The sequence below is a fragment of the Thamnophis elegans genome, chromosome 13, assembly GCF_009769535.1.
Source record: "Thamnophis elegans isolate rThaEle1 chromosome 13, rThaEle1.pri, whole genome shotgun sequence".
NCBI lineage: Eukaryota > Metazoa > Chordata > Lepidosauria > Squamata > Colubridae > Thamnophis > Thamnophis elegans.
This window is the reverse complement of record NC_045553.1, coordinates 6,833,763-6,859,085: the sequence shown is the minus strand read 5'-3', so window position 1 is coordinate 6,859,085 and position 25,323 is coordinate 6,833,763. Positions and strand designations below refer to the sequence as shown.

General features: G+C 45.4%; 1 protein-coding gene across 1 annotated transcript in view; it reads left to right on the top strand.

Moving 5' to 3' along the window:
• The first annotated feature begins 9,113 nt into the window (after positions 1 to 9,113).
• Positions 9,114 to 25,323, top strand: part of KSR2 (kinase suppressor of ras 2) — a 196,156-nt gene continuing 179,946 nt past the window's right edge. The window contains 1 exon segment of the mRNA XM_032229918.1: positions 9,114 to 9,206. Within this exon segment, the coding sequence (XP_032085809.1) occupies positions 9,114 to 9,206 (93 nt within the window).

Genomic DNA, 25,323 nt, shown 5'->3' with positions numbered 1-25,323 from the left:
ATTTCGCGCTTGGCGCCCTGGCTGGCCCTGCTCTCGCGAGACTTCCGCGCGGGAGTTTCGCCTCCGCCCGCGTTGCTAAGGCCTCTTCAGATGGTCGCTAAGGGGCGCGGCCTGCACTGTACAGTGACGGCCGGGGAGGGCCGCGGCCTCCCGGCTGGCTTATAAACTACGCCGCCCTCGCTTTCCACTCGCCTGGGGTGGGTTGTAGTGATACACACGGCCGGCTTTTGAGGCTCTGACGCCTAGCAGCCGCCTCCTGGGAGCCCTGCTGTGCAGCATTGCCTCTTGTTTGGGCTGGGAGGCTGAGCTGAGGGATGGGCGACCACCAGGTGATCCCATAACTTCCTTCTGAAGTGGGGAATCTATTCACAAAAAGATGAGGAGGCCATAACAAACAATGCAAAGTACCTCCATACCGTTATTGGGGAAAACCTGGCCTTGAAGTGTGGAGCCAGTGGCTTTTTTTCTTCTTCTTATCCCCTATTTTTAGCAATTTTAATAATAACAATAATGGCCGTAAATACTAGTCAGTTGTCAAATGTCTGAATTTCGATCACGTGACCATGTGGATGCTGCAATGGTCGTAAATGTGAAAAAACAGCCCTTTTTTCAGCGCCGTTGTAACTTTGAACAGTCATTAAAGGAACTATTGTAAATTGAGGACTACCTGTATTTCAATTTATAGACCATATGTCCGGGATGGTATATGGTATCCTGCCTTGAGCAGAGGGTTGGACTAGAAGACCTCTGAGGCCCCTTCCAGCCTTATCATTGTTCTATATTCTATAACAACGAAATGGGAAGAGAAGAAGGTGAAGCTGATGTGAAGGGGGAAAAAAAGGAAAACAGAAATGAGCGAGCAAAATAATAAGGCCATGAGCTATGAAACTGAAAACTCTGTTCTTACGACACAGAATGAATATTGAATCCATGGAGAAATATTAATTGGACTTTCCATTGCGTAGACAGAAAGCCAGTTTGCGTATGACCTGACCCAGGTTTTCCATTGGGGATTTAAAAAAAGATAAAACAAGAGTTTTTTCCTCTTGGAAGAAGGCATGATTTTGAGTTGCAGAATAAGCCCAGAGTTCTTGGTGGAATCCACATTTTCAGGGTGTAATTTAACCCCACCTTCATAAAATGAAATCTGACCTCATATCCTAACATTGATTAACAAAATAGTGCAACTACTAACCCAAAACATAGAAAGTCAGTACCTCCTCCCAAACATTGCATTTCCAACTTTTAAGAATTTTCAACCCAATCCTTACTGGACATTCGCTGCAGAAAAGGTGATTTTAAGCACCCTTGAAGATCATGGCAGAAAATCAACTTTCTTTAAGTGGCATGTCGATTTATTCAAGCAAAATATTCCAACACTTCAAAAAGTTGTGCACCAGGAGCCAAGCTTGATTTGAAAGAGATTCTCTTGATTCAAAATTACACTCCCCTTTTGATTATAAGCTCAGGATTTAATTGGAAGCCTTGAAACATGATTGCAATGATAAAGTACCTGAAGGTAACTTCTAAATACATTTTAAATCCCTCCCTCTTATTTGCATGTCCACGTTACAGTTTAGTACCCCATAGCTAATAATCCCTGCACCAAACAGATCCAAATAATCCCTGCACCAAAGAGATCCATCTCATTTCCTCTAGTCCATTTTCGCTACAAATTGTGGATTTAAGAGGAAGATTTGAAGAATTGTTGTTGCAGTAATAAACATACTTGAAGGCAACATTTAAGTACTGTTTAAAATTCTCCTGTTCACATTTCTGTGTGTTGCAGCAAAGTGCCAAAGCTTTGTTTACATTTTGTCTATTGACAACAACAATGTTTCTAATCCCCTTCAGATGAATTGATTTCAACTCTTGTTAATTCCCAGCCTACAGGTATACATGATGACTATAGAATACACCTTCCTGTACAAGGAGCATCACTTTTATATTGTATATTCTCCTCAGTGGGATCCTAGACTTTTGCCCCAAAGGGTTTTTTACGGCTCAGGTTTTTGCTAAGTCTGCAACAAATTGCATTTACACATTAAGCTAAACCATGGTTTCCTTAGTACTTAAGGGGCTATCACAAACAGAGGGGACCGACTTATTCTCTAGGCACCAGAGTGTTGTGGCCCTCCAGCGGCCAGCAGAGCCAGCAGCAGATTCGGACAGTGAGGAGGTTGGGGAGGAACATGGCCCAGTCCTGGAGTCTGGGGAAGGCTCGGATGAGGGCTCTGTGTCGGAGGCAGAGAGGGGGCCAGGGCTGCCTGAAAGTTATCAGCTGCCTTCAGAGTCAGACATCAATGAGGCAGAAGAACAGCTGGAGCCTGTTCCCAGTGTGCGCATGCACAGAGTTGCCAGATGAAGGGAAGAGCTAAAGAACAGGGGTCAACTTGGGAGTAAGGCCACAGGTGGACGATGAATGGCCCCTTCCAAAGGAAATAAAAGAGGGAGCAAAAGGGGAGTGGAGTTTGCAGGAGACAATTAGTTTGCTTAATTGGCTTGTGACTCTCCAAGACTCCTTGCCAAGTTTTTCAGATATCGGCCTGGCAGCTCTCCAAGCCAGATAAGGTTTGTGACTGTAAATCCTCCCTTGAAAGACTTTGCTGGATGTGAATGAGCAGAATTCACAGTAATTTAATAAAAAGGGTTTTTGTCGGGACAAGCAGTTTGCTTCATGCTCTTGGGAAGCCTAGTCAGAACACAGAGGGCAGGACAAGAAATAATGGGTGAAAGAGATGCAACTTCTAGAAATAAGGAAAACATTTCTGACAGTGTGAGCAAATAATCAGTGGAATAGGTTGTCTCCTGTAGTTGTAGCTGCTCCCTCATTGGAGGTTTTCAAAAAATAGACTGGACAACCGTTTGACTGGGATAGCCTAAGGTCTCCTGCCTTGAGCAGGGGATTGGACTGGAAGATCTCCAAAGTCCCTTCCAGCCCTATGGTTCTATGTTCTACATTCTAGCCAGTTAACTGATTCACAAACTTAAATCTGGTTAATGAACTTCAGCAGATGACTTGACACAACATACTGGCCCTTTAAACATATGGCATATTTGTTGTTCAGTCACTAAGCCATGTCCGACTCTTTGCAACCCCATAGCACCCCACCCCTCCCATTCTTCCATGGTCCCCCGGAGTTTGCCCAAATAAAATGGCATGTTACAGGTTAATAACATCAACGACTCCAGCTACATATTCCCATCCCAAGACGGACTGCATAAAAACCTACCACTTTCTTCCAGATGCCGGCCTCTCTTGGAATTGCCACACTGTGGGGGAAACAGAATGGGAAAATTGACTGAGCGAGTGGAAGTCACCGGTAAAACCCATGCAGCATTTGTTTTTCTACAGATACGGTAAGAAAAACACATGCAGAATGAAAGCATATATTACTCAGAACTTGCTCTGGCACAACCTTTGGGGTCTGAATTTATGTCACATTCAAATAATGAATCACTAGCTGGATACCCGTGCTTCACTACGAATCTATGTGATCGGGTTTGATACTTAAAGCTTGAAAATGAATATAGAATGTATAACTCCTGAGCATGTTATTATAAGGCAACTGGCAGTTGGAACAGAGTTCTTTTCAGTGGGGAGGGGAAGTAGAATGTCTAAACCTGTGGGTTGGGACCCTTTGGGGGTCAAACGACCCTTTCACAGGGGTCGCCTAAGACCATTGGGAAACAAATATTTTTGAAAAAATACAAAAAACCATAAAATAATAGATTAGACCAGTGGGGGGTTTATGGTTGGGGGCGGGGGGGGGTTCACCACAACATGAGGAACTGTATTAAAGCGTCGTGACATTAGGAAGGTTGAGACCCACTGGTCTAATCCTTCAGCCTGCAATGAGTCACGCGCTGGTCACGCCCACGCCTGGTCTAGCAAAGAGCGTATTAATATAAGGCAACTAGCAGTTGGAACAGAGTTCCTTTCAGGTGGGAAGGGGGAGTAGAATATCTAACTCCTTAGCATCAGAGCGTGTTAATATAATACTGTATAAGAAATACTAATGATCTGATGGTCATTTCGAAAAATCCTTTCTTAGCAAACACTAGAAGCCAAGAGGAACATACGTGCCAGATTTCAAGTTTGTAGGCTTTACGGTTCTGGAGATTTCGTGATAGATTTGAGGCAACACACACAAATACACACACACACACACACACACACACACAAAGACACACACACACAAAGACACGCACACACACAAACACTAGAAGTATTGTTATAAATAATTGTTGCAATATATACTAAAAAGTCCAGCTGCTTTTGTTCTTTGGGTTACAGATAAAGTACAGGTAGGCCTCCACTTACAATGGAGCCCAACATTTCTGTTGCTAAGTGAGACAGTTTGTTAAGTGAGTTTTACTCCATTTGACGGCCTTTCTTGCCAGAGTTCTTAAGGGAATCACTGTGGTCGTTAAGTTAGTAACACGGTTGTTAAGTGAATATTCCTTCCCTATTGAATTTGCTTGCCAGGAGGTTGCAAAAGGTGATGCCGTATCCCTGGGACACCGCAACTGTCATAAACATGAGCCAGCTGAATTTCGATCACGTGATTATGGGGATGTTTCAGTGGTCGTAAGTGTGAAAAAATCAGTCCTAAGATGCTTTTTATTTTCAACTGAACTGTCACAAAACAAATGGTTGTAAGTTGAGGACTACTTGCAGTCAAAGGTTATGACTCGAGGCTGACAGAGAAGTTAATCTAGTTCCTAAATCCATATTCAGCCTTTTCATTTGAAGAGAGATACTGTAATGTTTCGACAATTTTCATTGTCCTGTTTTGCATAATCTCTCCCACTTTTTAACCCGATCGACAGATGAACAGAATGCCATATTTGGCAAGGCGCTGCTTATATTGTGTGACCTCTAATCAGTAAGTTCGTATTAATCACAAACATTTTTTTAAAAAAACACCTCAAAGCTTTATTGTCTCCTTGAGAATTTCCACAAACACAGCTCAGTCACCCTACCCTCCTACACCGAATTCTGACTAAAGTTTCACTGTTGACAAGAAATGTTCCACAGGGAATCATGACATGCTGGTACCTATCTCAAGCGAGATACGGTTGCGGGCTTCCCAGGCACATGTTAGAGAAGAATGTATTAGAAGCGTTAGAAAGGGAATCTTGGTTTTCTCCGATGTCAGCCTGTCTTACTCTCTGACTCATTTGTTCCTTCATTTGCCAAGCAAATTATTGCATCCCTTGGATGTAGCAGCCAACGGAGGGAAGCCTTCACACTTGAGGCTTCAAAAGAGAAGTTGGTTGAAGATTGTATCTACTTAGGTAGATTGCATCTACTTATGGTAGAAGGAGGAGGAGGAGGAGGAGGAGGAGGAGGAGGAGGAGGAGGAGGAGGAGGAGGAGGAGGAGGAGGAGGAGGAGAAGAATTAGAAGAAGAATTAGAACAAGGAGAAGGAGAAGGAGAAGGAGAAGGAAAAGAAGAATTAGGAGGAGGAGGAGGAAGAAGAAGAAGAAGAAGTAGTAGTAGTAGTAGTAGAAGTAGTAGTAGAAGTAGAAGTAGAAGTAGTAGTAGTAGTAATTGTTTGATCTCCTGACTGGTTGGATTGTCTTGCAGTCCAAGGGACTCGCAGGAGTCTTCTCCAGCACCAGAGTTCAAAGGCCTCCATTCTTTGGAGCTCAGCCTTTCTTATGGTCCAACTTTCACAGCCATCCATTGCAACTGGGAAAACCATTGCCTTGACTAGACGCACTTTTGTTGACAGGGTGATGTCTCTGCTTTTTAGTCTGCTGTCTAGATTTGCCTAAAGAGTAGGTAGGTTGAAAAGCATGGGTCCCTCCAGTAATATGTAGCTACCCCCTTGAGAATGGCATGAATATCTTCAGAGCTTAATGTTAGCTTTGGAGAGAGTGGTGCTTACAAAGATTTTAAAATAAATACATTTCCTAAATAAAGAAGGGCCACCTTTGCTCTTCTTAGGAGCGATTTGCCCAGATGTGATTATACAGATCAGGTTTAGACATCACACAAAATGTAGCACTGATATGGCATTCAAGTCCAGCCCATTGTGGTTTATGCAGCAAATGGTTCCACCACAAAACCGCGGACGACAAAATCATGGTCGATGAAAGCGCGCATTTGACGTCATCACAGCGCGACGAAAACATTGCGCTGTGATCGAAAAATGTAAAAATAAAGCGAAAACCTTACCCTAACCCCCCAAACCTAACCCTAAACCTAACCCTTAACCTAAGCCTAAATCTAACCCTAAACCTAACCCTTAACCTAACGCTAAACCTAACGCTAACCTTTAACGTAACGCTAAACGTAACCCTAACGCTCTAAACCTAATCCTAACCCTTAACCTAACCCTAACCCTAACCCTAACCCTTACCTTTATGTGAATCGGCTTGCTTTAATTTTATTTTTATTTCAATTTTTAATTTTTTTCGTCGCGCTGTGATGACGTCAAATGCGCGCTTTCGTCGATCGCGCTTTTGTGGACCGCAGTTTTGACGGGTCACGCAGCAAACTATGATTAAAACAGGGCTTGGAAGAATGTATGAAATGTTTCCAGTCTGTGAGCTTGTTGATCAGAAAGGTTGGTGACCTATATCCTTATTTTGTGGTAAGAACAGGTTATATCCTCACTCTGATTTGTTGAAACCCTGGAATTAGGAGAATTGCATTTTTTAGAAAGGACCCAGGTTGGGGTGGGTAAAACTTCCCAGTTCCAGTTATGCCTCTACCTGTTCGAGCTGAACCTGGGCCTCCAGTGAAACCATTCCCCTGTAATTTATGCCACCACAAGAGGTGTGGCTCAGTGGCTGAACACCTGCTTTGCATCCACAGAGTCCAAGGTTCACTTTTCTTACAGGTTATTAGTGATGAGAGTAAGATACGTATCCATTTCCCACCTGCTCAGCAGACCCTTCTAGGTCTCCCTTTCAAATATCTAGAGAGAGCGAACGAAGAAAATTTTTTATTTATTGGCTGGACGTGTGCTTTGTGAGTCTGATTCTATTCCAAAGGTGTTTTGGACTTCCTTGATTCCCACCCACCCCCCTTTGGAAATGTTTTGCTTCTCATCTAAGAAGCTTCTCCTCATCCCAGAAGCAAAACGTTTTCAAGAGGAAAAAGCCCAGTTGCCCTTTGGAAAAAGCACCTTTGGGACAACCATGCCCTGGATGATCGAGAATCCCCACAGTCCTCTAGTTTAACTGCCAGCATCTTCTGGAAATGTTGTTGTTGCTAGTTGCGAATTTGTGTCCCACCTATCGCGTCCCCATGGACCACATTCCTCTAGACCTTCCTGTGCTCTACCATCCTCCAGGCTCACACCGGCTGCTTCGGTGACTCCCTCCAGCCACCTCCTTCTTTGCCGTCCCCTTCTTCTCTTGCCCTCCATCATTTCCAGCATGAGGCTCTTCTCCAGGGAGTCCTTCCTTCTCATTAGATGGCCAAAGTACTTGAGTTTCCTCTTCAGGATCTGGCCTTCTAAAGAGCAGTCAGGGTTGATCTCCTCTAGGACTGACCGGTTGGATGGCCTTGCAGTCCAAGGAACTCGCAGGAGTCTTCAACAACACCAGAGTCCAAAGGCCTCCATTCTTTGGCGCTCAGCCTTCCTCATGGTCCAACTTTCACAGCCATCCATTGCAACTGGGAAAACCATAGTTTTGATTTATGGAAATAATTATCTCTTAAAATGTGTTTAGTTTGTTGCTGTGTATGTCTCTATAGGTACAGCTAGTCCTTGACTTACAGCCACAATTGGGTTTCAGAATTTCCACTGCTCAACAAGTGAGTCACATTTTACATCCCGTTGCTAAATGAATTGTTGCATGCTTTGATCAGCAAATGATGATGTTGTTAAGTGAATTCACCTCCCCTCGCCTCATGGATTTTGTGGGTCAGAAGCCAACCGAGAAGGTCACAAATGGCAATCACACAATCCCAACAACAGTCCTGTTGTGTACAATGTTGGTTATTAAGGGCCTGAATTCTGACCGTGTAACCCTGAGGTGCTGTGGACTTTGTAAGGGAAAGGGGCTGTCACAAGTCTGGGGTTGTTTTTTTTCCTCAGTGCTGCTGTAACTTCATGCTGTCACACCTTCACCCCTCCTGTTCAGATATGAGACCGTGGTCTTCTGGAGGCATTGGACCACAACTCCCAGCAACCCCAACCAGCATGTCAAAAGGGGAAGGATGGTGGGAGGTGTAGTTTTATAACAAGAGTAAGGGGGTGATAAACTCCCCCAGCCCTTTAAATGAAACCCATCTGCCAGCCCTGCCCTTCAGCCCTGTCCTTCCTTGCCACATAAAAAAAGAGAGCCACTGCCCTCCACTTCCAGTTTCCCCAACTCCAAGCTGCCGCGGGGCATGGAGGACACTCTGCACATGCTTGCAGGACCCCTTTCCTTGAAGGCGGCGGGGAAAGCGGACGCCCGGCGGCAAGGCAATTGGCTAGAAGCGGCGGCAGGCAGCCCTCCTTGCCTGGCGGGGACGCGGATGAGCCCTCCCCGCGTCGCCTCTGCGCGCCCCCGTGATTGACAAGGCGGCAGGCGGCGCGCGGGAGCCAGGCGGACGCTGCTGCTGCTGCTGCGGGCAAGCCGAACGGGAAAGGGAGAGCGGAGGAGGGGGGGGGAGAGCGCGCAGACCCCCCACTCTATCCCCGTAGCCCGCCTGCCACTCACACTTCGGCCAGGCCAGCCGCAGCCTCGGGGCTCCCCGGCGGCCGCAGCGCCCCTTCCCCCCCAAAACCACCTCGCCTTCTTCCCCGAGCGGTGGGGCTGCTGCCCTGAGCCGGAGCAGGCGGGACAGCGCGAGGATCGCGGGGCAGCGGCCGGAGGGGCGGGCCGGCCACCCAGGTGGAGGGCTGGCGCGGTGGGGGCGGCGAGGAGGGGGCGGCCGCGGGGCCGCCGCCTCCTGGGGGGAGCGGGCCGCTGGCGGCGGCGGCGGCGGCGGCGGTGGCTTCGTCCCCCTGATCCGCGAGGAAGAGGAGGAGGAGGAAGAGGAGGAAGAAGAAGAGGAGGAGGAGGAGGAAGAGGCGCGAGCGATGGACGAGGCCGCTATGCCGCCGCCGCCGCCGCCTCTCAGCCTGCAGAAAGCGCTGCAGCAGTGCGAACTGGTCCAGAACATGATCGACATCAGCATCTCCAACCTGGAGGGGCTGCGCACCAAATGCGCCACGTCCAACGACCTCACGCAGAAGGAGATCCGCACCTTGGAGGTAAGGGGGTGAGTGGGTGGGAGGGAAGGAGGGAGGAGGGGGTAGGTATAGAGGGAAAGGTGCGCCTTCAGCCCCCTCCTCTCCCCCCTCCCACTTCAACACCACCCCATCCCCGACGGCCGAGCGGGGTCCCGGCCATGGATGCGTGTGGATGAGCGAAAGGCGGCGGAGAGCGCCGTGCGTCTTGCAGGTGCCCCAACCAGGCGCTCGCTTTTCCTTTTGATGCGGGCTTGCGGAGGAGATGGGGGGGGGGGAGGGAAACAGAGAGAGAGAGAGACTACGATTCCCTCTTCCTGGACCTCTGGAATAAGGATGATTCCCCTCCCCGGTTTTCTCTCCTCCACCGGACATGGGCAGAATAGTCGCTCCTCCTCTATCACGTCTCCCCCGCTTCCCCCCCCTCCGCCCGCTTCCCATTACAAGCCCAGGAGGCCAAATGCAGAAAAGCTGTCCTATCTCTCTATCCCCCTCCCCAAATGGTAATAACTAAAGCCCCCCCTTTTTTTGCACTGGGGAGTTAAAAATAAACTGGTATCTATGGAGTGGGGGTGGGTTGGGAGAGGGAGGGAGGGGAAAACAGAAAAGTCTCATTGAGTGGTTAATTGGAAAGGGGGGGGTTGCCGACAGTAATAATGTTGGGAGCAGAAAGAGGGGAGGGGGCTTTGCCATAGGAGAAGGGACCAGATCTATGTGGCAGGAGGTATTTACAGGGCTTGGCTAGGTCTCTGCAGGTGCACGGAATCGCAGGTGTCCAGTTTTTTTGGGAACCTCTACAGGTAGTCCTCAGCTTACGACCACAACTTGAGCCCCCCTGAATGTATGTTTCTAAGTGAGAAATTTGCCAAGTGAGTTATGCTCCATTGGACAGTCTTCACTTAACCTTTGTTAAGTGAATCACTGCCGTTGTTAAGCGAGGCCGGTTTCTCCATAGACTTGGCTGGTCAGAATATTGCAAAAGGCGATCCCGTGACCCCTGGGGACACGGCGGCCGTCATAAATGTGAGAAAAGTGCGAAAAATGGGGCGTGAGTCCCTTTTTTCCCCCCAGTGTCGCCTTCGCTTTGAACGTTGTAAAGTTGAAGACTACCTGTGTTTTTGACCCGGCTGGTTTTGGGAGTTTCAGAACTCAAAAGCTGAGGCTGACAGGTGGAAGAAACCGAGTTGTGGTTTTGACACACCCTACCCAACCTTCCTGCTAGTCTTCGTGGAAAAACGGTTCAGTGGGGAGAGCCCAGACGGCATCTCTGGAGAGGGACTGCCAAGGGGCCTCCATTTGCAAGCTGGGAGCCCCATGGCACTGTCTGTTGATTCTCAGGGCATCACAATTAATTTCCCTCCAGGCCAGGAGGGTTGGCTGTACACACACACACACACACACACACAAACACACTCATCCTTTGACCCTTCCCCAGGATTTGCAACCAGGTTGTGTAACTCTTGAGCACCGCACAACCAGATCTCTATGCCTTTTTTCCTACCTGGATTCCACCCCTCCCTCTTTCCTAAACTGCTTCCAGTGTCATCTTCCCCCTCCTCCCTGTTGGAAATGCCTGTATTTCGAGGAGGGGGTAATCTCACCTCCCCCCCCCCCCCGCCCCAGGTCCTGGAGTTGGGTACCGTTGCCTGGCAGCTGAGGAAACAACAGCTGTAGATTTGTTTTTCAAATTGTTTCAGTGGGCATGTTTTATTACCGTTGCAGTCAACGGCTTCTTGTTCATTTATTCAATTCCTAAAGGTAAAGGTTCCCCTGGCACATACGTGCTAGTCGTTCCCGACTCTAGGAGGCGCTGCTCATCTCCGTTTCAAAGCCGAAGAGCCAGCGCTGTCCGAAGATGTCTCTGTGGTCATGTGGAGGGCATGACTCAATGCCAAAGGCGCACAGAGCACTGTTCCCTTCCCACCAAAGGTGGTCCCTATTTTTCTACTTGCATTTTTTTACGTGCTTCCAAACTGCTAGGTTGGCAGAAGCTGGGACAAGTCACAGGAGCTCACTCCGTTACACGGTGCTAGGGATTCGACCCGCCGAACTGATCGACAAGCTCACCGTCTTAGCCACTGAGCCACCATGGCCCTATATTCAATTCCTATGGCCACCCAAACTGCAAGAGTGAATCCCAGGTGACCTAAAATTTGAGGAAAAGTAAAAATGTTCCGATACCTGGCCTTCCCCCTTCCCCATTGCATCTGCTTGGTGAAACTTTTCCCTCGCAATTTCCCCTTTCTTTATGTAAGACAGGTCTTCTTGATGGTGGCCCCTTCCTTATGGAATTTCATTCCCCCCAGAGATATGGTTGGCCCCCATTTCTGTTCTGAAAGGCCCTGAAAATAGGTGTTTTGTCAAATGGGTCTAGAGCAGGGGTCAGCAACCTTAAATACTCAAAGAGCCACTTGAACCCGTTTCCCACAGAAAAGAAAATACCGGGAACCATAAAACCCGTCCCGTGCCCAACTATTTCCTGATTGCCCCCCAAACCAAGATATGTATTTGAATTAAAGGCTCTGTTTTCTTCTGAAACTTTTCCTTTCTTGGATTTATCCATGGTTGGCCTACTGGGGGTCGAAAAGCTCAATAAATTGTGTGCTGACGGGTGTCGCACATTGGCGGTTGTGACACATATTTTTAGCGACAGGGAGCCGCAGCAGAGGGATGAAAGAGCCACATGTGGCTCCGGAGCCGCAGATTGCTGACCCCTGGTCTAGGGGTCCTGAATGGAGAAAGAGCAGATCGAGCGATTGTCTGATTGTGTTGCTGCTGCCAGGGGAGGGGGTTAAATTTGTATTGAATACATTTATATTGAATTTTCTGCATTGAATATGAATTTTTCAATGTTGTGCAAGCCGTTCAGAGTGACCCGTGCCTGAGTTGGGTTGGCCGTTTACATTTGTTTAATAAATAAAATAAAGAAATAAGCTGCATGTACGTGCTGGAAGAGCATGCAAGCAAAATTGTAAAAGAGCCGTTCCTCTCTGCCGTACGGTAGTCCCTGATTTACGACGGCAGTTGAACCAAACATTTCCATTGCTCAGCAAGGCAGTCGTCAAGCGAGTTTTGCCCCATTTTATGATCTTTCTTGCCATGTTTGTTAAGCGAATGCCTATTCTATTCTATTCAATTCTACTCTACTCTACTCTATATGCCTATTCTATTCTATTCTATTCTATACGTCTATTCTATTCTACTCTACTCTATTCTATATGCCTATTCTACTCTACTCTACTCTACTCTACTCTACTCTACTCTACTCTACTCTATACCCCTATTCTATTCTATTCTATTCTATTCTATTCTATTCCATTCCATTCCATTCCATTCTTATTCTATTTTTATTCTACTCTACTCCACTCCACTCTGTATGCCTATTCTATTCTATTCTATTCTATTCTATTCTATTCCATTCCATTCCATTCCATTCATTCCATTCCATTCCATTCCATTCCATTCTTATTCTACTCTACTCTACTCCACGCCACTCCACTCTATACCTATTCTATTCTATTCTACTCTACTCTACTCTACTCTATATTCCTATTCCATTCCATTCCATTCTCTATTCTATTCTATTCTATTCTATTCTATTCTATTCTCCATGCTCCCTTCCAACTATCTGATTCCGTAATTAATTATAAAGTGGCAAGAGGACTTGATAACATGGTAGAAGTTTAGTGTTGGGAGTAGTTTACTTTAAAGGATTGGATGCAGGGGCAATGGAATAGTTTGGCTGTTATGGAAAACAAAGGGTAAAATACAGATAGTTGTCAGCTGACAGCTGTTCGTTTAGTGACCATTCAAAGTTACAACAGCACTGAAACAAGTGACTTGTGGCCATTTTTCACACTTACGACCATTTCAGCATCCCTGTGGTCACGTGCTCAAAATTCTGATGCTTGGCAACTGACTCATATTTATGATGGTTGCAGTGTCCCGGGGATGTCACATGACCCCCTTTTGCGACCTTCTGACAAGCAAAGTCGATGGGGAAGCCCAATTCACTTAGCGAGTGTGTTCCTAACTTAACACCTGCAGTGATTCGCTTAACAATGGTGGTAAGAAAGGTCGTAAAATGGGGCAAAACTCACTTGAGACATGTCTTCCTTAGCAGTGGAAATGTTGGGCCCCATTGTGGTCGTACGTTGAGGATTACCTCTTGTTGGAGCCTTGGCAAAGCTGTCTGTGCAAACACAAAACCATCATTTCCTCCCCAAATTAAATATCTGTAATTCACTCAGCAGTGTGGTGGCCAAGCTGGCTTCCAAAATGAAGAACAGTGGCCAGTGGAGCTGGCAGCAGATTCAGGCAGTGAGGAGGTTGGGGAGGAACCCTGGCCAGTTCTGGAGTCTGGGGAAGGCTCTGATGAGGGCTCTGTGTTGGAGGCAGAGAGGGGGCCAGCGCTGTGTGCCAGTTATCAGCTGCCTTCAGAGTCAGACATCAGTGAGGCAGAAGAACAGCTGGAGGCTGTTCCCAGTGTGTGCATGCGCAGAGTTGCCAAAAAAAGAGAAGAGCTAAAGAACAAGGGTCGACTTGGGAGAAAGGCCACAGGTGGATGGTGAATGGCCCCTCCCAGAAGAAATAAAACCGGAGTGAATGGGGAGTGGAGTTTGCAGGAGACCATTAGTTCGCTTCATTGGTTCGTGACTCTCCTAGACTTCTTGCCAAGTTTTGCAGATATCGGCCTGGCAGCTCTCCAAGCCAGATAAGGTCTGTAACTGTAAATCCTCCCTGGAAAGACTTTGCTGGAGGTGAATAAGCAGAATTCCCAGCAAATTAATAAAAAGGTTTTTTTTTTTGCCAGGACAAGGAATTTGTTTCATGCTCTAGGGAAGCCTCGGTCAGAACAGGTGCAGAATAAAATATCATCGGCATATTATCACACTTACAGGCCATAGAATTTAAAAATGTTGGTAAAGTTCCCAGCATTCTCAGAAGCTCTCTTGCCCAGCTCCAATGAGATCTGAGTCCATTTTAGATGGATTGGCTCCAGTCTGCAACAAATCACCAATTCTATCCGAAGGGTATCAAATTTGGAAAGTCAGCTCAATTCAGTTTGCCACTTTCGTTTCAGAAAGGATCCTTCATTTGGAAAGTGGATTGGTAAATTGGATATCAGGACGTTATTGAATCAAACACCTGAATAAAAGCTTTGCATACTACTATAGCTGACCTGAAGCAAAGTTTTTTTTTTAATCCAGTGCCTTCTTTTCGAGAAAGTAGAGATTGACAATATGTGGCTTGATGCCATTTAAACCAGAAAAAAATATATATCCAACTGCTTTAGAGTTTTTTCATGCCGGGCATCAAATCCCAACTGCCTGTCATGTTGTGTATGTTTGACAAAGCATTACAAGCTGATATCTGGCATGCCCCATTCACTTTAACTGATGTATTGGTTTCAACGTTTTTCTTTGGATTGATACATGGCACTTCTCCACTCTCCCCTTTAAAGGTATTTCTGACATACACTTCTCCATTTGTAATGCCTGCAGCAGATGTTAGTCCAGGGTGTGAGTGTTGAAAATTATTTCCCTATGGATATCCTTTAGGACGGGGTCTCTCAAACTTGGCAATTTTAAGCAATGTGGACTTCAACTCCCAGAATTCCTCAGCCAGTAATGCTTTGGGCAAGTTGTTCCCCAATTAATTTTATACAGTGGGAAAATCATTTAAAAAAATATGTGATGTAATAGAATGGCAGGAGAAAGAAATGTTGCCAGCAAGCTTGAGTGGATTGCGTTGTGTTTAATTCAGCGGCGGGCTTCCTTCCAATGGACTGTGGATTTAAAAGAAAGAAAGAAAGAAAAATCTTACCTAAAGGAAGAAGAGAAGGCAGCAAAGAGATTTTGGATCCTGTAAAATCAGTTCGGCTGAAATATAAATTAAAGAAACTTCTAGTAGTTTCTCAGAGAGTGTGATTTTGGAAGGACCTTAATCAGTTGTTTCTCAACTTTAGCAAGTTTAAGGCATGTGGACTTTAACTCCCAGAATTCCACATCCAGCATCTTTGCTGGGTAATTCTGGGAGTTGAAGTCCACATAACGTAAAGTTGCCAAGTTTGAGAAATCCCATTCTAAAGAAATTTCTATTCTATTATTTTATTTTATTTTATTCTATTCTATTCTATTCTATTCTATTCTATTCTTTTTCTATTCTATTCATTTTCTATACTCTATTCTATTCTATTCTATTCTTTTTCTACTATTCTATTCTATTCTATTCAAAACAATCTGGAAAAAAGGACAATTAAGAAGTGTCTTTGGGTAGATATCAAATAATTTATCAGCATAAAGGTAATTTGCTTTTTTTTTAAAAAAAACCCGGAAAGATTCTGATAGTCAGCATAAACAATATTGGCCTTCTCTGTTTTGCCAAGGTATGTCAATAGTCTGTACATTTTCATTTTCTTTCTTCACCCATTTGCATCTGTCCTCTTTCTTTCCATTTCACCAGTGCTGAGCTCATCCGGCACAAACAACTGCAAAGTAAAAATCCCTCTTCTCATTTTGGTGATGCGTTTCTCCTTTTTTTTCGGTGCTACATCAACGTTTACCCCATTCGTTCTGCCTTCCTGTTTTATTTCATTGCGTCCTGACGCCAATTCTATTTTGCCTTCAGAAACGAAAGTGAGATCCAAGTGCCTGTTAGAATAGAATAACAGAGTTGGAAGGGACCTTAGAGGTCTTCTAGTCCAACCCCCTGCTTAGGCAGGAGACCCTATACCACTTCAGACAAATGGATATCCAACCTCTTCTTAAAAACTTGTTGGAGTGTTGGAGCATCCACAACTTCTGGAGGCCAGTTGTTCCACTGATTAATTGTTCTCACTGTCAGGAAATTTCTCCTTAGGTCTAGGTTGCTTCTCTCCTTGATTAGTTTCCATCCGTTGTTTCTTCTCCTGCCCTCAGGTGCTTTGGAGAATAGCTTGACTCCCTCTTCTTTGGGGCAGCCCCTGAGATATTGAAGTTGAAGTGGCAATAAATATCCCTTATGAACATGCATCAGTCCAGGGAAAGTTTTAATACCTCTATTGGGCTTTCTGGGGAAAAAAGTGTGGATTGAGAACTTTTTTTGAGTATTCCAATTATTCAGCCAATTAAAAGGGAGAATCAGATAAACATACTAACAGTAGAGACATCACTGTTGTCATTTTCAGTTGAGTCAGACATAGCAGGGCTATCCATGCGGCAGATTGAATGACAGCTATACAGACAGTCCTCAACTTACGACCACAACTTAACCTCAAATAGCTGTTGCTAAGCAAAACATTTGTGAAGTGAATTTCCCCCTCCTCATTATATGACCTTTCTTGCCACAGTTCTTAAGTCAGTCATCACTGCCATTGTTCAGTTAGTAACATGGTCGTTAAGTGAATCTGAGCCCCCTATGGACTTTACATGTAAGAAGGTCGCAAAAGGGGATCGCGTGAACCCCAGGACACTACAACCGTCATAAAGATGAACCGCTGGCCAAGCGTCTGAATCTGGACCACATGTTTGCAACAGTCATGAGTGTGAAAAAGGAGCTAAGTCACTTTTTCAGTAGTGTTGTCACCTTGAACTGCAGCAAATAGAGAGATACCTGCATTACAATAGATTATTCTATCTTATTCGCCGTCTATTTATTATCCACAGTATTGAAGCTCAGAAATTGTAGTTGGAAATTATATAGTTGGAAGTCTGCTGTACTTTGAAAAGTCCTTCAGTTGTGCTACATACCATATAAGGACGATGGGTGTGTCCCTATGCATGTTATAGAACTATCCATTCTCTCTGTGATTTCTTTTTAATAGACAATGCAATACAATCTTACATTCCTAAGCATTCATTAGTACACTGGAACAAAGGTGCACAGTGTTTTCACACTTGACTTTTGAAAGTTGTGGAAGGAAGCCTCAGGTGGGCCAGGGGGGGGAAATCACCTTACTTTCTTTACATTAAAGCTGAATTAAACTTATACATTATGATTACCCTCTAAACATAAATCTAATAATGAAACATTTCGGTTTCATCATGCTTTTGATGCAAACCTCTATGGCTGCCTCAAAAGCTTCCCAGAGCCCCGGGATAAAATACAAGTTTAGAGCCGAGGTGGCGCAGTGGTTAAATGCAGCACTGCAGGCTACTTCAGCTGACTGCAGTTCTGCAGTTCGGCTGTTCAAATCTCACCGGCTCAGGGTTGACTCAGCCTTCCATCCTTCCGAGGTGGGTAAAATGAGGACCCAGATTGTTGTTGGGGGCAATATGCTGACTCTGTAAACCGCTTAGAGAGGGCTGAAAGCCCTATGAAGCGGTATATAAGTCTAACTGCTATTGCTATTGCTATGGATTTCTCCAAATTTGCCAACAGAAAACGGTGCCTCCCAAAGTAAAACAAAATCCATTTCTTGACTTAAAAGGCCTCTGGCAAGTTCTCTACCAAGATAGTAATAAGTGTAGCTGAAACAAGATGTGAGATTTCCAGGACCATGGAAAGCTCCTCTGGACAGCCGCTGCTTACAAATGCTGGAGGTCCATTGAAATCCTTTCAAAGTCCTCCCTTTGACCCCTTATCCCATCTCCACAAGGCAATGAATTATAGAAGGCCAAGCTCCTGCCATGGGGGTGGGGTTTTCTCCCCTCTTCCTGCCTAGGATAAGTCCCCAGTGCTTCTGGACAGAGATGGTAAAGAAAAAATAATAATCTTACCGACTTAAAGGTAAAGGTTCCCCTTGCACATACATGCTAGTCATTCCCGGCTCTAGGGGGCGGTGCTCATCATCATTTCAAAGCCGAAGAGCCAGCGCTGTCCAAAGATGTCTCCATGGTCATGTGAACGGCATGACTAAATGCCAAAGGTACCTTCCCACCAAAGGTGGTCCCTATCTTTCTACTTGCATTTTTTAACATGCTTTCGAACTGCTAGGTTGGCAGAAGCTGGGACAAGATGCGGGAGCTCACTCTGTTACGCGGCGCTAGGGATTTGAACCGCCGAACTCCTGGCCTTTCTGATCGACAAACTCAGAGTCTTAGCCACTGAGCCACCACGTCTCCTTACTTACTGACTTATGGAGGGCGATTGGTTACCCTAAATTTACAGGCCATGCGTGCCCCCATTTTGTACCTTTCCAAAGCCCTGTGAGATTTTGCAACGACCAAAGGATGGTGTGTGGGTGGGAGAGAGAGACAGACAGACAGACATACATACAGACAGACACAAACACACATGCGCAGAGAGGGGGGAGAACCTTTTAAAAAAGTCATTCAAATTGTATTTATTATTTATTTATTTGGTTGGTTGTCAAATGAGTACAAGAGAACAAGAATAGGTATGAAGATAAACAGGAACAAAGGAAGTAAATACAGATACATGGGGACAGTAGGACAGGGACGGAAGGCACGCTGGTGCTCTTATGCACGCCCCCTTTATGGACCTCTTAGGAATGGGCTGAGGTCCACGCTAGACACTTTGAGGTTGAAGCTGTGGGGGGGGGGGGTTGAGGATGCAGCAACGGAGTTGGGTAGAGCATTCCAGGCGTTGACCCCTCTGTGGCTGAAGTGGTATTTTCCGCAATCAAGTTTGGGGCGGTTGACATTTAAATCTAAGTTTAAGTTTGGCCGGGGAAAAAAATCCAGAGACTGAATGCTCAGATTTGGTGCCAACCTAACGAAGCATGACTGCATCCAGGCAAAATTGCATGCATTATGAAACATTCCCCTCGCTTATGTATTTGCTATTGTGTGCTGGCATTGTGTGTGTGTGATTAATGATGTTGTACTGAAGAGAGGGAGTGACTGTTTCTGATGTCTTCGTCAACTGCTCCACAAGAATCTAACATTTAGTGACCATTCAGAATCGCAGTAGGACTGAAAAAAAATGACTTATAGACACTTTTCACACTTACGACCGCTGCAGCATCCCCATGGTCATCTGATCAAAATTTGGACGCTTGGCCACTGACTCATATATATGATGGTTGCCGTGTCCCGGGGTCCCGCGATCCCCTTTTACAACCTTTTGACAAGCGAAGTCAACAGGGAAGCCGGATTCACTTTACGACCGTGTTACTTGCTGAACAACGGCAGCAATTCGCTTCACAACTGGGTCAAGAAAGATCACAAAGTGGGGACAAACTCACAACAAATGTCTCATTTTGCAACAGGAATTCTGGGCTCAGTAGTGGTTGTAAGTCAAGGACTATCCTGTACTTTCAGGGGGTTGGTTTCCTCACCAAATAATATGACATGAGCCCTTTCCCGATAATCTCAGAGGCATTAAAAAACACACACACACACACACACACACACACAAAACACACACACAAACACACAAACATACACACACACAAACACACACACATACAAACACACAGACACACACACGGAAATGTTGCCCACTCCAGATATAGGAAAATATATTTACAGAGTTCTTGGCATAGCTTGGATTCAGTTTTTCACGTAGAGATAATCCTCGACTTATGACCAGAAATAGGTCCAGAGTTTCCAATGCTTGTTGTTCAGTAAATTGGGGCTTCGAATAGAATAACAGAGTTGGAAGGGACCTTGGAGGTCTTCTAGTCCAACCCCCTGCTTAGGCAGGAAACCCTACACCACTTCAGATGAATGGATATCTAACATCTTCTTAAAAACTTCCAGTGTTGAGGCATTTGCAACTTCTGCAGGCAAGTTGTTCCACTGGTTAATTGTTCTTACTGTCAGGAAATTTCTCCTTAGTTCTAAGTTGCTTCTCTCCTTGATTAGTTTCCACCCATTGCTTCTTGTTCTGCCCTCAGATGCTTTGGGGAATAGCTTGACCCCTTCTTCTTTGGGGCAGCCCCTGAGATATTGGAAGACTGCTATCATGTTATCCCTAGTCCTTCTTTTCATTAAACTAAACATACCTAGTTCCTGCAACTGTTCTTCATATGTTTTAGCCTCCAGTCCCCTAATCATCTTTGTTGTTCTTCTCTGCACTCTTTCTAAAGTCTCCACATCTTTTCTACATCGTGGCGACCAAAACTGGATGCTGTATTCCAAGTGTGGCCTTACCAAGGCCTTATAAAGTGGTATTAATCCTTCACATGATCTTGATTCTCTCCCTCTGTTGATGCAGCCTAGAACTGTGTTGGCTTTTTTGGCAGCTGCTGCACACAGCTGGCTCCGATTTAAATGGTTGTCCACTAGGACTCCAAGATCCTTCTCAGAGTTACTACTATTGAGCAAGGTACCACCTATACCCCTAATGGCGAATCTATGGCACACGTGCCACAGGTGGCACGCGAAGCCGTCTCTGTGAGCATGTGAATGGTTGCCCTATATCAACTCCAGCACGCATGCACATGCCGGTCAGCTGATTTTTGGCCTCTCTAGAGAGCCAGGGAGGCCGTTTTCACCCTCCTCAGGCTCCAGAGGCTTTCCCAACAACAAAAAGGTTAGCCATGACTGGTATAGGATCTCCTGCTTGAGCAGGGGGCTGGACTAGAAGACCTCCAAGGTCCCTTTCAGCTTTATTCTCTGGTTCTGAATTCTGTGAAAGGGATTTTTGAACTCTAAAAAAAATTCAACCCCCACCACCCCCGCCGTTGATATTCCGTGAATATGCTTATTTTCTTTTTTTGATTTCATATTTACACTCTTATTTTTCTACCACAATGTGTGGTTGGCTGAGAGCACTTGTCTTGTGCTGCATCATTTAGCCTAGGCATAGGCAATTGTGACAACTTTACGACCCGTGGACTTCAACTCCCAGAATGCCTGAGCCAGCATGGCTGGCTCAGGCATTCTGGGAGTTGAAGTCCACAAGTCATAACGTTGCCATAGTTACCCATCTCTCCTTTAGCAGGTAGCGCTTTGTTTACAATGAGTGACGGTGCCTCGTTCTCATTTTCTTCCCTCTCATCCATGTGCTTCAAAAATTCTATTTCTCCCCCCCCCTTATTTATCATGGTTTTTTGGGGGAGGCTTTTGAGGTGCGGGAGATCGGCTTTAAGGGTTTCCCAGCCTCCGAAATGGCAGTGTAAAAAAGCACAGGACACAGGAAATCAAAACCAGTGAACAGAAAAAGGGTATCTTCCCTTCGAGTGAGGCGGGGAAGGGGACGGGGGACAGGGAACTCTTACCCCTTTGCATTTTCCCGTATGCCATTCTCCTTACCTAAAACGCTCTCAAAGCATCGTTCGTGCAATTTTTAAGCTGAGTGGCAACGCCAGTTTTGTGACACCTATCTTTTCCAGAGCTAAGTTTATTCCCTTTTCAATCTGCCTTGCAAATGAGAACAAAACTGCTCTCTTCGTTTGCAGTTGGGAAGTGGCGTGAAGCTTACTCAAGGGACACCATACTTCTAATACGTCCACAGCTTCAAGTTTTGGCCTTCGGAGACTCATAGAAACTTTTCCCATGCAATGTAGTCAAAGCTGAGCTGTCCCATTGGTTAATTGTCCTCACTGTTAGGAAGTTTCTCCTTCATTCTAGGTTGCTTCTCTCCTTGATTAGCTTCCAACCATTGTTTCTTGCCCTACCTTCTGCTGCTTTGACCCCCTCCTTAGGTCTAAGTTGCTTCACTCCTTCATTAGTTTCCCCCCATGGCGTCTTGTTCTGCCCTCAGGTGCTTTGGAGAATAGTTTAACTCCCTCTTCTTTGTGGCAACCCCTGAGATATTGGAACACTGCTATCATGTCTCCCCTAGTCCTTCTTTCCTCTAGACTAGCCATACCCAGTTCCTGCAACCCTTTTAGTCTCCAGCCTTTGACCATCTGAGTTGCTCTTTTCCAAAGTCTCAACATCCTTTTTGGTAACATGGTGACCAAAACTGGTTGCGGTATTACTAAGGCTTTACAAAAGGGTACTAATACTTCAAGAGTTGGCTCAGTTGCTAAGATGCTGAGCTTGTCGATCAGAAAGGTCTGCAGTTTGGCGGTTTGAATCCCTAGCGCCGCGTAACGGAGTGAGCTCCCGTTACTTGTCCCAGCTTCTGCCAACTTAGCAGTTCGAAAGCAGGTAAAAAATGCAAGTAGAAAAATAGGAACCACCTTTGGTGGGAAGGGAACAGCGTTCCGTGTGCCTTCGGCATTGAGTCATGCCGGCCACATGACCACGGAGATGCCTTCGGACAGCACTGGCACTTTGGCTTTGAAACAGAGATGAGCACCGCCCCCTAGAGTCAGGAACGACTAGGACATATGTGCGAAGGGAACCTTTACCTTACTAATACTTCACACGGTTTTGATTCTGTGCCTCTATTTATACAATCCAGGTTTATATTCTTTGCTTTGGCTGCCACCGCACACTGCTGGCTGTTGGGCCATTCAGGGCCCAGGAAATAGGGGATATAAAGATTGGAATAGATTTATTTTTAAGTAGTTTCTGAGTTAGTAGTTTCTCTTATGCATGGGGGATGTCTTTCAAATGGACTTTTTTTTTTTTAGCAAATGGCAAGTTTCCTGGGATCTCACTATTGTATTGCGCCAATCATGCTAATCGGGCCATTTCTTATCTTCTTCATCTCATGGGATAACTATTGCTAATTAGAAATGTTTTGCCTATTAAGAGATCCTTGATAGGGACTCTTGCCCTGTGATTTTAAAGCTTATTAATAGAGGTACATTGAATTTGTCTAGAATTGCTGGGTCAGTGAGCTTCTCAAGGAAGAGGCACCACCAGGCTTGAAAGTTTGCTTGAAAGGGGCCTACCCCTGGGGTAAAAGTGGCAGTGGCTGAATCCCTGCAAGGTAGCTTAAACTGGGGAAAAAAGCCCCCCTCCCACTAGTCTTGGAAATTCAGATTTTAAAATAGAAATTAAACCTTCAAAAATCATTAGCACAACAGAAGAGGTGACAGTGATGGGCCTGAAAGAAATTATCAGTACTGATGAGTGTCGATATACTGTTCGCCAAGGAGGCATTGAAATGCGCCACAGTTTGGCTCCCAGGATTTTCACATTCAAATTTGGAATAGAGCTGGAAGAGACCTTGGAGGTCTTCTAGTCCAGCCCCTTCTCAAGCAGGAGACCCTATACCTTCCCAGACAAGAGGCTGTCTAGCAATGTTCCCTCTAATTTTTTTTTCAGTGTGTGCGGAAAAGTATAGTGTTTGAACGGCACATTTTCATGTCTGAGCACCTGAATTTTTTTCACAGATGTTTCACAGAGCAATTGATTTATAGGATCTGAATTGGAATGGAGAAAAATGGTTTTGTGCATGAGTGTGTGTGTGTGTGTGTGCGCGCGCGCGTTTGAGTGAGCGAGGGATCCGGTAAGGGAACTGTGCCTATTTAGAAAAGAAGGTAAATTATTGCAAACATGATCAGTCGAAGATAAGTATGGGGACAGATTGGGCGGTAGAGAGAAAGTGATAAAAGAGTAGGAGAGAGGAAGAAAAAAGAGGGAAGAGAGACAGAAAGAGACAGAGAAGGAGAGAGAAAGTGACAGAAGAGTGGGAAAGAAGGAGAGAGAAAGAGAGACAAAGAGAAAGGATGAGACAGAAAGAGACAAAGAGGAGAGAGAAGGGAGAAGGAGAGAAAGTGACAGAATGGAAAAGAAAGAGAGAAAGAGAAGAGAGACAAAGAGAAAGAGGATGAGAGAGACAGAGAGAGACGAGAGGAAGAGGAAAGAGGAAGAGAGAACATCTCATTTCAACCCTGAGGTGCAAATATTCTCTTTGATTGGTAATTTTATTTGTCCATTTACTATCCAATATTCTCATTCCTCCTTAAGTTTATCAAGAATTCCCTTCTTTTTATTGAATTTATCACAATACCTTGAGAACAACTTTTTCAGCATAGCTTTACAGCTATTTAAAATATATAGAAATTTAGGTCACGTTTTCAGAACATTAGTCTACTATTTATAAGTCACTAAGTCAAAGAAACAGAATTCAGAAAGTTGGCTTCCCTTTTTGTAATTTCCTATTGCCTGCTTAACTTTTTACCTACATTTTTGATAACTGATATTCACTGTTGACCCAAGCCCATCGTAGTAAAAAACCCTCCATATGAACTTTGTTTGGTTTCCATGGAATGAAGTTGGTCTTTTTCTCAACCATACAGTAGCATATTCTTTCTAAGGAGGATATAATCAAAATAGTCCATAATTGCCTATCAATCTAACAGTATAGCAATTGACAATCTCTTTATATTTCAACTCTAACTCTTTCAGTCTTAAAGGTTTGGTGAGGAGAAATCCAAACATTCTTTTAAAGAGGAAAAAAAATGCTTGCACAATTGCATCCATGGAGACATGAATATATATTGCACAACACACAGAGAAATAAACTTAACAAAGTGCTAAGTCTGCCATCAACTCTGTCTCTCTGTCTCTCTGTCTCTGTCTCTGTCTCTCTCTGTCTCTGTCTCTGTCTCTCTCTCTCTCTCTGTCTCTCTCTCTCTCTTTCTCTCTCGTATCCCTCCTTCCTTCAGCCCAACACTCTGCAGAGGGTCTCCTCAAGTCTAGGGCAGCGAGTCATTTGATGGGAAAGTTGCCTCTTGGAAGGAATGACCTGGATTGGCTTCCGCTTTTGATCTGCCGCCCAAAGACCGAATGGAGAAGCAAAGAGGCAGGAGAGATGAAGCAGGAGAGATGTAGCAGGAGCCAATCCGGGTCATTCCTTCCAAGAGACAACTTCCCATCGAATGACTTGCTGCCCTAGACTTGAGGAGACACTCTGCAGTCCCTCTCATCTAGCTGGGATGCCAGCGAGAGTGTGAAGGAAGGAGGGATACTCTCTCTCTCTCTCTCTCTCTTTCTCTCTCTCCCTCCCTCCCTCCCTCCCTCCCTTCCTCCCTCTCTGGCAAATCTGAGCAGCTGCTGCTGGGAGCCCGTCCCATGCCTTCTCCCAACATCCACACCCCTTCTCTGAGCTACTTACTTTCTGCCTTGTGGATCTAGAACTGATTACTGTCTCCAGGCTGGCTCTCCTCTCCTATTATGATGGAAGGCGTCTCACAAAAACCACTGCGTGGCAGTTGGAAACTACTGAGCGGTGTTGTGTTGCCACGTGCGCGGCCGTGTGGCCGCGCAGCTTAGAGGGAACAGTGCTGTCTAGTCCCTTCTTTAAAAACCTCCAGTGATGAAAAACCCACAACTTCAAGAAGTCGTTGGTTCTTCACCACTGGAGGTTTTTAAGAAGTGACTGGACAGTCTGTTCCAGAGCTTCCTGA